Here is a 13059-nt window from a genome sequence, read left to right on the forward strand (position 1 = left end):
AATGGTGAACAAGGAAACTCTGATAGCCAGTGGCATCGCTGGCCTGGTGACACTTGTCGTCGTCTACAGTGTGCGCGGCTGGAGGCAGGATGGCCGTGAAGTTGCCGTCGAAGAGAGGGCCAAAGCTGCTGAGGAGAGGGAGGAAATCAAATGGAAATGGGAGCTAGAGGACCGTGGGATGGTGGAGGACGAGAGTATGTGATATTGTCTGCCTTCCCGGTAAGATTATTGACCGAGAACAGAGCTCCGTCAGGCAAGGAGCGACGCTGAAAAGGCCACCAGCGATGCCGCCCGCGCCCCGATCAGGGACACAACCACACTGCAGCTTGAGCAAGCCGAGAATGAGATGAGGGAGATCCAGGCCCAGATCAACTCGATGACAGAGCTTGCCGCTGCCAGAGCCGGCGAGAAGATGTGGCTGAACGAGCGATTGGCTGAAAGCATGGACCAAATTCAGAAGCTAAAGGCGGAGATTGCGGAGGAGAAGGCTAAGTCTCAGCTCCTAGCTAAGATCTAATTTTAATGTCAATGACTTGGTGTATTGAATGCAGTAAGCTTAGGTATATTGAGCCTTGTTAGTAGAACCTAGTACGGCCAGTTTTAAAAGGCAAGGTTCGTGCTCGCAATGGCCTGCTTCCTCGCGGCCCTGATCTGACGCAGCAATTCCTCAGCGGCATCATCGGTCTTGAAATAAGAGGCATTGGCGTAAAGAGGAGGCATTTGATACCCTTTGTCTGGATTCTGATGGCGATGTTGACTTTGATAGCGCATAATTCGAAAGTCTTCTTTGAGCTTCTCGATGTCCCCGAACCGGAAAGTCTGTAGCCAAGTCTCTTCCTTGACCATCTCCATCCATCTTTTCCCCTGACCCGTCGAGCAAGCTGGATCATCGCACCAGAGCAGATGCTTGTTTTCCTCGCTATACACCAGGGCCGGAACGCTATCCAGAATCCCAAGCCACCCGAGGCTGACAGGCCGTATCACCTCCCAGCCGTAGCGGTAGCTTAGAAACAGCCTCCCTGAGATTAGTCGCCAAGCGTAATCACCAGCGCATTCTTCACACTCCAGAACTTGCCGACCTTGGCTCGCGCTCGCCTCACCGACCATGCAGCAAGCATCATCATCGCCAGGATTTTTGGTGTACCCCGGCTTTTCAAAGCAAAGGCAGATACTGGATGTGAATTCTTGGAGCTGACCCCGGTCCACCACATGTTGGCAGCACTTCAGACCACGTAGTGCCCCGTTGCGTATGAGTTCCGCGGCAAAGTCTCGAATTTCGGGGAGAGGCGGTGGTTTTTCAGCGTCCATGTCGAAAAGGGGAAGGTCCCATCCAAATCGAAGATCCGCGTGCTCCGCGAATGTGTTCACTTCCAAGCGCGGAAACGCGCACATGACTTTCCTCATCTTCTGGTCCGTCTTCAGGCAGGTTACAGCGTGCATGTGATCGGGGTCTTGATAGAATGTGTTCTTTTTGCGCCTTTCCCCGGTTGTTAACATGACTTGCTCCACGGCATGCCAAGTGACGGGCGCATGCGAGCTGTGGGAGCATAGTGTACACAGCCCTAGCCTTCCGATACACACGAGGCTACCACCCGTTTTGTTGAGATATTTTCGAAGGCTTTGGGCCGGAAAAAAGATGCCTGCGTGGTTTTCTTGGCAAGCATCGCAAAAGTACAATTGGCGTAGATTGATAAGACGGGGGTCGTGCTCGCCGCGCTGGTGAACCTCGGCGCATGAGGCACAGCGATGTCCGTCCTGGGAGACGGGAGGCTTGTCGGCAACCAGCTCTTGTTCTGGCCCTGTTCGTGAATGCTTCCTTATAATCTGCCTCTGGTCCGCCGTCAGAGATTCCAACAAAAAGGTCGCCTGGCGGCTTTTCAAGGTCGGGTCTCCGTGAGAGGCAGAGAAATCTCTTGATTGGAAGAGCCTAAAGAAGACTGAAGATGTCTGCCTGACGGCCCACAGACAGTCTGGTGAAAGTTTCTTCATGATCAGGAGCAGGACCTCCTCGGGTAGTTGAGCCAAGGACCGGTATTGGTATTGTGTGATCTGGCGCCAGGCTTCGTCAGAACACCCAAGGAGAGGCACAGCACGTCTCTCCCCATGTTTTATTTTTGATCCAGCTTTTCTCTGAATCTCTCCGCTGAGCGAAGCGAATGAATCACCCCCGAAGCGTTCAAATTCCATCTTCGTGTGAACTTGGATCAATGATAAGTGCAAATATTGGGTAAAGGGGAAGAAATAGAAGGATGTGAGGTGAGGACCGTTTCTTTTCCATTGGTGCGCGGACTTCTTGAACCTTAGTACTCGAGTAGACAAGGTACCTCGGGGCAGAACGTGACTTTTGACTTCCAGCCCGTGCCAGTGCTATACTAGTAGTGCCTGTCACTGGGAAGCTCTGAGGATGGTGAAGATGAAGGAGTCGAGCTCGCAGGCTCCGTCGATAAGAAGCGAGCGGCCGAAGCCTATCTTCTCTCGATACCCCATCAAGCACTGTCTAGATGACACAACGCCTTCTTCTGGCAGCATCCATGTCAGATGCCTCTCAGATTATTGTCGAGCTCGGTCTCGTTTGCAATAGCATTCATAATGATCATTTGTGGAAGTTCAGTCATCCAACCAGCTAGCTTCTGGAAACACTCGGGCGAATGGTCTAGTGGTATGATTCTTCCTTAGCATGGAAGAGGTCCAGGGTTCAATTCCCTGTTCGTCCAAAACCTTTTGTTTTTGTAATATCAGGAGTTCTTTCTAGTGAATCTTTTTGTTCTCCTACATTAGTCTAGTAACCTTTTTGAACTACATGTCGCCATGCTGGATTCTCAATGCGTCAATAATCAACAAACGCCGCCACTCGCAGCGATTGTCACCGGCAGGGTTCAATGAAAAGGGGTAATCTAATTTTAACCTCGCCCATTTTGGAGCTGCCCTGTAGTCGACCGATACTTGATCATACTTCTTGCCATGTCCCCCTGGGTAATATTTTCAACATACGTACTCTGACGGGACAGATTGTGGAACCAAGTTTCAACCCATTTCGTCTCTCCCTCACTTGCCCTGTCTCATAGCGTCCTTCATGCCTCTCTACCCATGGCCATGCACTTGAGCTTAGCATGCCAGATCTTCCGATACACCTTGTCCATATCATGTTCCGTAGCCCCCGCCATGCCCTGAGCGACCCGGAGAGCATATCTCTTCCATTCGTTATCAACATCCATCACCTCCTCGTTCTCGTTTTCCTCGTTGATCTTGGCTTTCTCGGCATCGAAAAAGTCAATCGCCTCGCGCAGCTTGTCGCGTTCTTGCTGCCGCTGCTTGTACTGCTCCTCATATAACCCGGCGACGGCCTGCTTCAGGTAGGCAAAGGATCGGATCTCCTCTTGGAGCTTGTGAATATGCTTCTCCAGCTGGTGGATTCGGATGTTCTGTGCCTCGACTGTATCGCGTAGCCAGGTTGTCTCTTTGGCTGGGACAGACCGGGACACCACCGTTGTGGACGAGTTGGTTGACGGTGATTCGACGGCGGTGGAGGTGTTGTACACTGCAGCGAAGTATCTGTGTGATTCGAGCTGGCCCTGGGTGAGGTCCATAATGTCGGTTTCGTCCCCGTCTGTGGTCTCTTCCTCGCACGTGCTTTCGGGGAACGTGATCCCCTGCAGAAGTGACGCGTTGCCCTGTGAGCGTCAGTATTGTACATATGCTCTATCAACTCGCCGTGGGCAGCCGTCAGTACCTCGTCATGTGCAATCGTCAAGTTCGTGTCGGTTGGTGACGCCATTCCAGTATTCATCAGATCGCTACTCGCCGAGCTGATCGCAGTCAGCGGCTTGAACTTGACAGGGCAGAGTGGAGGAGGATCTGACCAGACCATGTCATCCATGTTAGCGATATTTGAAGCATGCAAAGGGGAGATCTGAGGAGGAAACACAGAGAGGCTGGCTCGAAGCGAGCGTGAACAGTATCACTGGCACAGGAACAAACATGGGATGATTGTTGCCAACGGAACGAACCCACCAGTGCTCACGGGCACGTGAGGCAACGTTGAAAGCGACCGATAAACGTCACCGGATGCAATTGTCTACCTATGCAACCTCATTGATTTCCCAGGTATACCATACCATCTACGACACATGCCCTCAAGACCCCAAAAACGACCAGCCCGCTTGAAAATGCCTAGAACCTCCCAGCAACAAATTTCCATAATATGTAACATTTTATGTACGCCTCTGCAGCCCAACCCCTTTTCCTCAACCGGAGAATTGGAACCGCGAGGCCTCGAGCTGGCCCAGGCCGTCCCTCGGCGCCACGTTGCGCCGCCTGTAGGTGTTGGTAAAGTCCTGCAGCAGCACGCGCACACCCCGGATACCCCCTTCTTCGGGACGCTGCAGCTTCTCCTTGATCTTCACCAGCAGGCGATCAGCTTCAGCTGGTGACACGGTGCCCTCGGGCAGGAGGTGGATCGTCTGGGAGACCCACTCCGTGGTTTGCTGGGGCAGAAGCTCGAACAGAGCGAGCAGTACTCCACTGCCATCCGCGAAGCAATCTTCGGGGAAGGTGATCATCATGCCCGCCATGATCTGCTTCACCAGACCGTATCCATTCTGCGCAAGCAACTGCTTCACAAGCTGTTGGAGCTGCAACCTATCCGGCTCCGGTATCCTGTGGCTGCTGGCAGGGTTGTCACCACCGTAGGAAAGAAGGTCTCTCAGGAAGTGCAGTGTCGATGAGAGGGGGTCGCGTTGCTCCAGAGTCAGCGCGTAGATGGCGGCCTCGAAGATGGGGCCCATCAAGGGGGACGGCACCAGACGTTGAGGGTAGTAGAGGAGGGCGTCGATCATCAGGCGGAAGAAGTCGTCAATGACATCGGGCAGCTCCCGAGGTTGCAGTGCAGACAGTGCTTCCAGGAAGACCGTAGTCTGCGCCTCGAAGAATCGGTAAATGTCGTTGGTCGTGCTCGGCTCAACTTGCTCGCGGTCCTCGGAGAACTCACGAAGGATGGCCGAAGTGACCCACAAGAAACAGCCCTCCCTAGAAGCACTGAATCCTTGCGCGAGCTTGTTGGCCAAGCTGGGGAGCAGGCTGGCCATCGATGTCCGGTACGAGATGACCATGTTCCTCCAGCAGCGGCAGATCCTCTCGCAGATGGGCGAGAAATGTACAAAGTTCTCCAAGACAGTGGCGAGCACGTTGAAGTTCTCCGCCCAGTACTTGACTGCGGGATTCTCCTCTCCAGGGTTGGTCGACGGGACGACGTTCTGGATGAACAGGGTCAAGAGCTGCAAGTGGTCTAATGAGTCCAGTCAGTACGATCCGCATGGATCAAAGGGGGCCAAACTTACCAGCCAGCGCGAGTTTACTCTCCTCGTCCGTAGCTACGTTCGCCTTGTTCATCAGACGCTGCATCAGGGGGTCGCAGTACGTCTTGAGCAGACTGTATATGTCTCCAGAAGCCTGCACCGCCACGACGCTAGCCACGCCATCAGTGATCTCCTCCTTGCTGACGTCGGGGAGCTTGTCCAGGACCGAGTCGTAGAATGTCTGCAGCTGCAGGACCTGGCCGCTCAACAGGTGCTTGCAGTCCTGGCAAAAGAACTTCATCGACAAGGCGGCCGCGCGCGTGATTTCCTTGGAGTCGGATTCAAATGCAGACGTAATGTACTTGAACTGGTCCTCGAGGAATTCAGGGTGAGCGGCCGTCCACTCGGTGTAGCGTCCGAGCACCATGATGGTGGCGAAGCGCAACTTCTCATGAGGAGGGATCTGGACGAGCAGCGGCATGAGCTGGGGCAGTACGATATTCTCCTCCTGGTCGACCATCTTGCCGAGGGCACGCACACCGAACAGCGGTGCCTCGAGCTCCTGCCAATGCGGTACGGAGGCCCCTGACGCCTGGCTCGCATACTTGCCCATCCAGGATTGGATGGAGTTCAGCACCTTGTTCAGGCATTCAGTGACGCCGAGCACCTCACACGCATCCTTCAGGGTATCTCCCATGTGGTGTCGGAACTCCCTGAACTTTTCTTCCTGCTCGCGATCGCCGTCGAACAGGTCGGCCTCGTTACCGTCCTCGGGTTCGGGGTATTGTAGCTGGCTGAGGAGGACGTCGACCAGTTGCGAATAGACGTCAACCATGGCGACCCTACTCTCCACGTACCGGTCCAGTACTAGGTACTGCTTGAGATCGTACCAGAAGTTGAAGGTGTACTCTATAACGTCCTTCTCCTTGTCCTTGGCGGCACATTCGAGGACAGCGCCCACCAGCGGTTTGAATTGCTCCGGCTGACGCGCGATTGCGACAACCCAACACTCCGCCGCCGTGGCAAACACCTTGGTCAACGACTTGAGTCGCTCCGTGTCCTCTTCCTCAACAACCTTGTTGATCTGTGACTGGAGTGCGAGAATTCGAGGGAAGAGCACCTGGATGACATCCCGGCTCTCGTCCACGTCGGCCGTCTCCCTCAGCACGGTGGTGAGGCATTCGGCGGCTTCTTGCGCGCAAGAGTCGGATGTCAGCCCGTTGAAGATCACGTCGAGGAGCGGCGAGTTAACAATGTTCGCGACCGGTACCTCGCGCAACCACGAGGTCAAGCACTCCATGAGCTGAGGGTTCTGCGCAGCGGCCGCTGAAAAGGTCAGTTCTGCTTGTTCACCAAGGGCGGGCGCGAACTTACGCGATGACTGAGAGTAGTTGATGAGGAGCGAGACAACTTGTTCGGCATTGTCCGCCAACAGAGATTGTGTCCTGGCTGCAAGGTCGTCTTCCTAGTTCCCGCATTAGACTATGCTCCTGCTGACACCGATGGCCCGAGACCAGGTCGATTCGGATGGTGCCTCGGCTGACGATTCCGTGTTCCACATACAGACAAGGTGATTTTGCGACCTTCGGTGACCTCTTCGGGTAGCACTCGCAGAAAGTCGAGGATGGCGGCGTGGCTGCCCTCGCCGCCGCTGAGGGCCTCGACGACCGAAGAGAGGACATCGTTCCAGTCCTTCATTTGGATGGCCAGGATTGCCAGACAAACGCATAGCTGTACTCGGATAGGCTTGGGTCCGTTCGCATACCGCTGGAGCAGTATAAGGATCTGGTTTCGGAGGGCGGCGAGCTCGCCGGCTGGGACCTGTGTTTGGAGGTCGTAGGTAATCTAGAGACGTCAGTCTGCTGGACCGCCCGCGGGTCGGACTGCCTACCTTTCCTCGAAGTGTGATGGCCGCGAACAAGACAGCCTCAGGATCCGCCTGTTCTTGCAGAAGACCCACGACAGTAGCCCAAGAACCTTTCTATATGCCTCGCGTCAGTCGACCAAATATCACCCACGAAGCAGAGACAGAGCCGTGTCCTACCGATTTCTGGAACTTTTCGAGGTACTCGTGCGCCTTCTTCTTGTTCTCCTGCTGCCCACCCCGCATTGTCGCGACCGCCGCGAGCACATCGGCTGCCGCGAAGGTCGGCTCGCTGCCGTTTGTGGCCATGTCGTTTCGTGGCGAGCAAAAAAGGAGCTGAACAGACAAGGTGTGTGACTGGAGGACACTGTAAGCCGCAACGCGGTTGGGTTTGGCCTTGGAGGGTCGAGCCGATCTAAGCTTCGCTGGATGCGCGGGGGGGAGAATGCCAGGGTAGAAATGTTCTTGACGAGAGCGCAACAAAGGCCACGACAAGTCAGGGTCTCGAGATTGCGCGGGTAGAGTGAGTGAGGGATGGGACCGAAGTAGGGATGAATGAAGAGGGATAATGTCAAAGGAGACACGCAGCTGCCACTCTAACTCTAACTTCAAAGTCCAGTCAGGCTCCGACCAGCAGTTGTTTGCACCTTGAACGCTGCAGTGATGACATGTGGAGCAGGCAATCTGGCGGGGCAGAATGAAGGCGCATGGCAACCGGCGGTGGGTTGATCCGGGCCGCGTATTCATCTCAGCGAAGGCACCTTATCCGTACCTTTATCTGGACTGGTATTACATCTTTGGCTTCAAGTTGGTTCGTTGTTTATTACCTTAGCTTTACACTTGTGAGCCAGACTCACTGACCCGCCCGTCACCCAGGAGCAGACCGTGCAGGCGTCTATCTTGCGGTCCAACTGGGACTTCCTCGCCAGAACCCGGAGCCAACAGCTGCTCGGATAGGGACAGGCCCCAAAGCTGCAACGAAGAGTCATCGTCTGCGTGTAACCCATGCTGCGCTAGGTAGCGGTTCAGGAAGAAATCGTAGAAACCCTTGCCGTGGCCAAGGCGACGTACGCCGCCTGACGCGTCGTAGTCGAATGCCACACCAGGGAGAAGCATCAGATCCAGTGTCGAGACCTTGTCGCTGTGAGCCTCGGGTCGGCCCAGGATCCGCTGCCTGCTGTTGACTGTGGCTGGGTCGACACTTGGAATCCCCCATTTGTCTGGCTGTAGACTTTCATAGTCCTGTATGCTCTCGAGCAGTACCATGTCCATGACCCGAGAGGGTGTATCTGGGATCTGCAGCGGTGATTTGTGCAGGTATGGGATGAAGACCTGCTTCCCCTGGCTCAGCGCGTGACGAACGATAGCGTCAGTCTGAATCTCGGCAGCGGGCATGGACAGGTAGACGCTGATAGTTTGGGCTTCCTGGTAGGGCTTGAAACCTTGCAATGTGTTGAATACGTTTGCACCTTTGGCACGTCAGACACGTTCGATGTTAAGAAGATCCAGTCACAACTGACTTTGCGTCCGAACCGTGTCCATCGACAGTGAAGACAACCTCTGCTTCATAGCAGCCCGAAGCTGCTTCTTCGCTGCTGTGAGTGACGAGTTCATGATTGACTCTGGAGAATTCGATATACTTTGGGTCATGTCCACATTGCCTTTTCGTTGAATTGAATGGTGCGTTGACATTGAGAAGGGTATGGGGTAGGCAGAAAATAACACCAGGTTGGACAAAACAGCCGCACCTCCACTTTCGTGAACAGTGCGTGAAGTTGACTCTTGACTCCATGTCCTCGACCTCGAGTGTCTCTTACCAGGTACCCATGGAGGACGGACATATCCCGATCGTCCACCATGTAACATGGTCGGGTATTTAGAACCACACGGCTCTTCTCGACGGCAAAAATGCCTCCCAACTCGGCAGCACGTATCTCGCCATCAGACACTCAGCACCGAATCGTCAGTTCATGATGGGCCCTTGAGTCTGGGACTTGAGTCGCAGGGGGTGGTCCAGTACCTTAGTGAAGGTGGATTCAAGCAGTCTAACGTTAGTACACCGTATAGCGGGATTTATTCGTGTAGATGATCGATTACTACGTCTCGTGATTCATCAAGCTGAGTCTCAGCGAGCGGATCAGATCCAATGTCTGTTCGCACCAGACCTATTTTCCTGACGCCTTCTCCAGATCTATGGCCAAGTTAAAGTGCAACAGAATACATGTAGTATGGGTATTTTGACGCCGCGCGCACAGCGTGCTCAGAAATACTGCCCAGGGCAATCTTATCTGATCAGATCAACCCAAGCTCGAAGGTAATAAGGCATTACTCAATCGTAGCGCTGTGACTGTCCGTGCCAAAGACGGGCCACCCGCACCTGCACAAGCAACCCGAAGCGGCCCGTTTTCGTCGTCTGCATGCATCACAAGAAAGACTGGGATTACCCAACGACCCATGTCTCTACATTTCGGCACTGTGAACAGCCTCAACCAGCCGTGAAATATGATTGCATCAGCAGGTTGTCCCAAGTTCGTGAGTGACGGACTTGTGTAAGACACGTCGAGACATTCTCTGGCTTCCAATGCCAGTTGGTGACCGCCAGTCCAACAGTGACCAACCGTCTGCTCCACAGCGACGACATTTGCTGCCCCGCCATGCGACAGTCACAGAGTCATCACCAGTCCACCTCCCGCCTTGCAGACGAAGACACAACAGCATCCACTCGCGCGCATACCACCACACAGGCGCATCTGCAGGACAGCGAGCAGCCTGCTGACGCTGTGCCTCTGCAATCCCTCCCACCCCATCGGCCCCTGCACCACGTCGACGATCCTGCGCAGCCGCCTGACTCCGTTGCCGAATCTTCATCATCAGCCTCTCCAGACGCCGCTACGACTACTTCTGGTCCTCGGTCGACCCCGTCCCCGACATCCCACCATGGTCAGCAGTCCCCGACTCCTGGCGACGAGGCGATAGCACCCTCCGCCTCTGCCTCACCCATTGACGTCGACGCCATGGCTTCCCACCAGAGGTCGCCTTTCCTCGACTCGCACGGCACCAGCCGTGTAGACGGTCCCTATGGATCCGTGTCGCAGACCCCCAGCCGCAACTGCTCGCCCGTGAGCGACAGCGAGACAGAAGACGATACGCATCCGTTGCGCCGAGTGTCCGGCACGTCGAGAAGCGCCCGCTCGAGACGGTCCGCACTGTCCAAGACGTCCTCCCGCATATCGGAGGAGCTTGATGGCGCCATGCTCGTGTCAGGCCTCGAAGGCCGCTTTGGCATGACCGAGGCTCCCATAGCCAGCGGGATCATTGAGGAGGATATGAAGAGCGATGCCTCGGACGTGCCACTCTTTGGCGAGGAGGACACTATCCAAGACGACGAATCCATCGGTTCCTTCCACGACGCTGCCGAGAACTCACCCCACGAAGCAGTCCGGGCCTCAGTGCCCCCAACGGACGACACGACGCTATCGATCAATACGCCGCGTATGTGGTGCTTGTCCGTGCTTTTCTCGATACTCGGATCATCCACCAACCTGTTCTTCTCCTTGCGATACCCCAGCGTTGCCATTACGCCCGTCATTGCGCTCTTGCTCGTCCACCCATTGGGCCACCTATGGGACATTATATTCAAAAGACCGCATGATATCGGAGAGGAGTTTATAGACGGGCAGCGTACGCCGTCTGTCTTGGAGCGGGACGACCCGCTGCGGCCAAGACAAAGGCCAACATCGTGGCGTCTCTGGCTGGCCCAGGGGCGGTGGAATGAGAAGGAGCATACTTGCGTCTATGTGAGCAGTAATGTTGCTTTCGGATTCGCATTTGCTACCGATGTGATTGTCGAGCAGACAAAGTTCTACAATCAAGAGGCGCCCATTTTGTACCAGCTGCTCTTGACGATATCGACGCAGATCCTGGGGTACGGTTTCGCGGGCCTGACGCGACGCTTCCTCGTCCGTCCCAGCGGCATGATCTGGCCCGGCACGCTCATGTCGGCTGCCATGTTCGGCACCCTCCACAAGCAGGACAACAAGCCTGCCAACGGCTGGAAGATTAGCAGATGGAATTTCTTCTACGCAGTGTGGGCCGGAGCCTCCTCCTTCTACTTCTTGCCGGGTCTTCTCATGCCAGCATTGAGTTACTTCAACGTCGTCACCTGGTTTGCCCCCAAGAATGTGGTCCTTGCGAACCTCTTCGGCGTCTCGTCGGGTCTCGGCTTGTTCCCCGTGACATTTGACTGGGCGCAGATCACATACATCGGGTCGCCATTGTTGGTGCCCTTTTGGGCCGCGGTCAATGTCATAGGAGGACTTGCCGTGGTGATGTGGATCGTCGCCCCGATCATGTACTACACGAATGTGCGCTATACCTCGTACATGCCCATCATCTCGACCGCCGTATTCGACAATACGGGGAGTCTATACAACGTCACCAGGATTCTGACGCCCGAGTTTGTCTTTGACCGCGAGGCCTACCAGGACTACAGCCGCGTCTTCCTGCCTGTTACGTACATGCTGAGCTATGGCGTGCAATTTGCTGGCCTGGCTGCTCTCCTGACACATACCGCATGTTGGCACGGGCAGGATATCTGGAGGACGTGGAAGAAGGCACTGGCCGAAGCCCGTGAGGAGGGCAAGGAAGCTGCCTACCAGTCTCTGCCTGGCTCTGCAGACGGTGAATCGCCCCGTGGTGATGGACCGCGCTTGTCGCAAGCTTCCTCCCACGGCGACGGAGGGCTCATGAGCCGAGAAGATATACACTGCCGCTTGATGAAGAGATACCGCGATGTGCCCATGACGTGGTATCTGCTCACGTTTGTATCCATGGCTGCCATTGGCATGTTCATCGTCGAATAGTACGTTCAACATACCGAAAGCCTGATCCTCACACTGACTTCTCGATAGCTACCCAGTCCACCTGCCCTGGTACGGCCTCCTGCTCTCTCTCGCCATCGGCGCCATCTTCTTCATACCCAACGGCATCATCATGGCCGTCACCAACCAGCACTCCTCCATCTACCTCATCTGCCAGCTGATCTGCGGCGCCGTGTTCCCCGGTCGCCCCATCGCCAACATGGTCTTTGTCACCTACGGCTACATCTCCTCTGCCCAAGGCATCAAGTTCGCCTCGGACCTCAAGCTCGGCCACTACATGAAGATTCCCCCACGCACAATGTTCACCGTCCAGGTCGTCGCCACACTGGTATCGTCCGTCACGCAAATCGCCGTCCTCAACTGGATGTTTGCCAACGTCCGGGGTCTCTGCACGTCGGAGGCTGTGAACGGATTCACCTGCCCCATCGCCCGCGTCCATTTCAACGGCTCTATTCTGTGGGGTGTCGTGGGCGTGAATGAGTTCTTTGGACCCAACGCCATCTATCGGGCGCTTGTCTGGTGTTTCCCGCTCGGTGCGATCCTGCCCATCCCGCTGTGGCTGTATTCCAGAAACAAGAAGCGTTCCATCATTCGCAAGGTGAACCTACCCATTATCTTTGGCGCCATGTCCTGGATTCCGCCGGCGACGGGTCTCAACTTTTCCGTCTGGGCCCTGGTCTGTTACATATTCAACTACCACATCAAGCGCCGCGCCAACGCTTGGTGGGCCAAATACACAATGACGCTCAGTGCGGCCCTAGACTCGGGCCTGGCGTTTGGCATCCTCATTGTGTTCTTTGGCTTCATCTATCCCGGCTGGATGAGCAACTTCAGCTGGTGGGGGACAGAAGTATACAAGCAAGGCTGCGATTGGCAGGCCTGCTCCTACAGAACGGTCCCGGAGGGGGAGACCTTTGGTCCGGACAGGTGGTGATTTAGGAACCATATGGTAGCATGTTGCATAGCGTATAGCATATATGATTCACAACAGATTACGAAACACTACTTTTCGTCACTGTCC

At 55.3% G+C, this 13059-nt stretch overlaps 6 protein-coding genes and 1 non-coding gene across 7 annotated transcripts; 3 read left to right on the top strand and 4 right to left on the bottom strand.

Annotated features, from left to right (window-relative positions):
* Position 1: 1 nt before the first annotated feature.
* On the top strand, positions 2–517 carry F5Z01DRAFT_632285 (uncharacterized protein; the record flags this gene model as incomplete). Its single annotated transcript, XM_046261849.1, has 2 exons — positions 2–194; positions 243–517. 2 exons carry the CDS (start codon positions 2–4, stop codon positions 515–517), a joined length of 468 nt encoding a protein of 155 aa, XP_046123140.1.
* Positions 518–600: 83 nt separating this feature from the next.
* F5Z01DRAFT_746537 (uncharacterized protein) lies at positions 601–2343 on the bottom strand (the record flags this gene model as incomplete). Its single annotated transcript, XM_046266953.1, has 1 exon — positions 601–2343. Exon 1 carries the CDS (start codon positions 2185–2187, stop codon positions 601–603), a length of 1587 nt encoding a protein of 528 aa, XP_046123141.1. The 5' UTR covers positions 2188–2343.
* A 299-nt stretch (positions 2344–2642) lies between these two features.
* Positions 2643–2714, top strand: F5Z01DRAFT_t6. The gene has a single exon. It is a non-coding gene; the product is annotated as a tRNA-Ala (tRNA).
* Positions 2715–3035: 321 nt separating this feature from the next.
* F5Z01DRAFT_32101 (uncharacterized protein) lies at positions 3036–4060 on the bottom strand. The gene is made up of 2 exons (XM_046259025.1): positions 3731–4060; positions 3036–3671 (listed from the first exon to the last, which is right to left on the bottom strand). The coding sequence occupies exons 1-2, from the start codon at positions 3875–3877 to the stop codon at positions 3072–3074; spliced, it is 747 nt and encodes a 248-aa protein (XP_046123142.1). The 5' UTR covers positions 3878–4060; the 3' UTR covers positions 3036–3071.
* A 184-nt stretch (positions 4061–4244) lies between these two features.
* On the bottom strand, positions 4245–7467 carry F5Z01DRAFT_613925 (armadillo-type protein; the record flags this gene model as incomplete). Its single annotated transcript, XM_046260787.1, has 6 exons — positions 4245–5284; positions 5337–6620; positions 6669–6759; positions 6858–7139; positions 7186–7275; positions 7339–7467. The coding sequence occupies 6 exons, from the start codon at positions 7465–7467 to the stop codon at positions 4245–4247; spliced, it is 2916 nt and encodes a 971-aa protein (XP_046123143.1).
* A 525-nt stretch (positions 7468–7992) lies between these two features.
* F5Z01DRAFT_669939 (5-formyltetrahydrofolate cyclo-ligase) lies at positions 7993–8727 on the bottom strand (the record flags this gene model as incomplete). Its single annotated transcript, XM_046264495.1, has 2 exons — positions 7993–8627; positions 8679–8727. The coding sequence occupies 2 exons, from the start codon at positions 8725–8727 to the stop codon at positions 7993–7995; spliced, it is 684 nt and encodes a 227-aa protein (XP_046123144.1).
* A 1445-nt stretch (positions 8728–10172) lies between these two features.
* On the top strand, positions 10173–12972 carry F5Z01DRAFT_678976 (OPT oligopeptide transporter protein-domain-containing protein; the record flags this gene model as incomplete). The annotated part of the gene is made up of 2 exons (XM_046265488.1): positions 10173–12019; positions 12069–12972. 2 exons carry the CDS (start codon positions 10173–10175, stop codon positions 12970–12972), a joined length of 2751 nt encoding a protein of 916 aa, XP_046123145.1.
* Between the last annotated feature and the right edge of the window lie 87 nt (positions 12973–13059).

The sequence above is a fragment of the Emericellopsis atlantica genome, assembly GCF_019669845.1.
Source record: "Emericellopsis atlantica unplaced genomic scaffold F5Z01scaffold_1, whole genome shotgun sequence".
NCBI lineage: Eukaryota > Fungi > Ascomycota > Sordariomycetes > Hypocreales > Bionectriaceae > Emericellopsis > Emericellopsis atlantica.

What these genes read in the sequence shown, in the direction of transcription:
- F5Z01DRAFT_32101 (XM_046259025.1), bottom strand. Translation starts at nt 3,877, where the DNA reads ATGGATGACATGGTCTGGTCAGATCCTCCTCCACTCTGCCCTGTCAAG. An exon ending in TGACGATTGCACATGACGAG is followed by an intron (nt 3,672 to 3,730) that starts GTACTGACGGCT and finishes TGACGCTCACAG; the next exon opens with GGCAACGCGTCACTTCTGCA.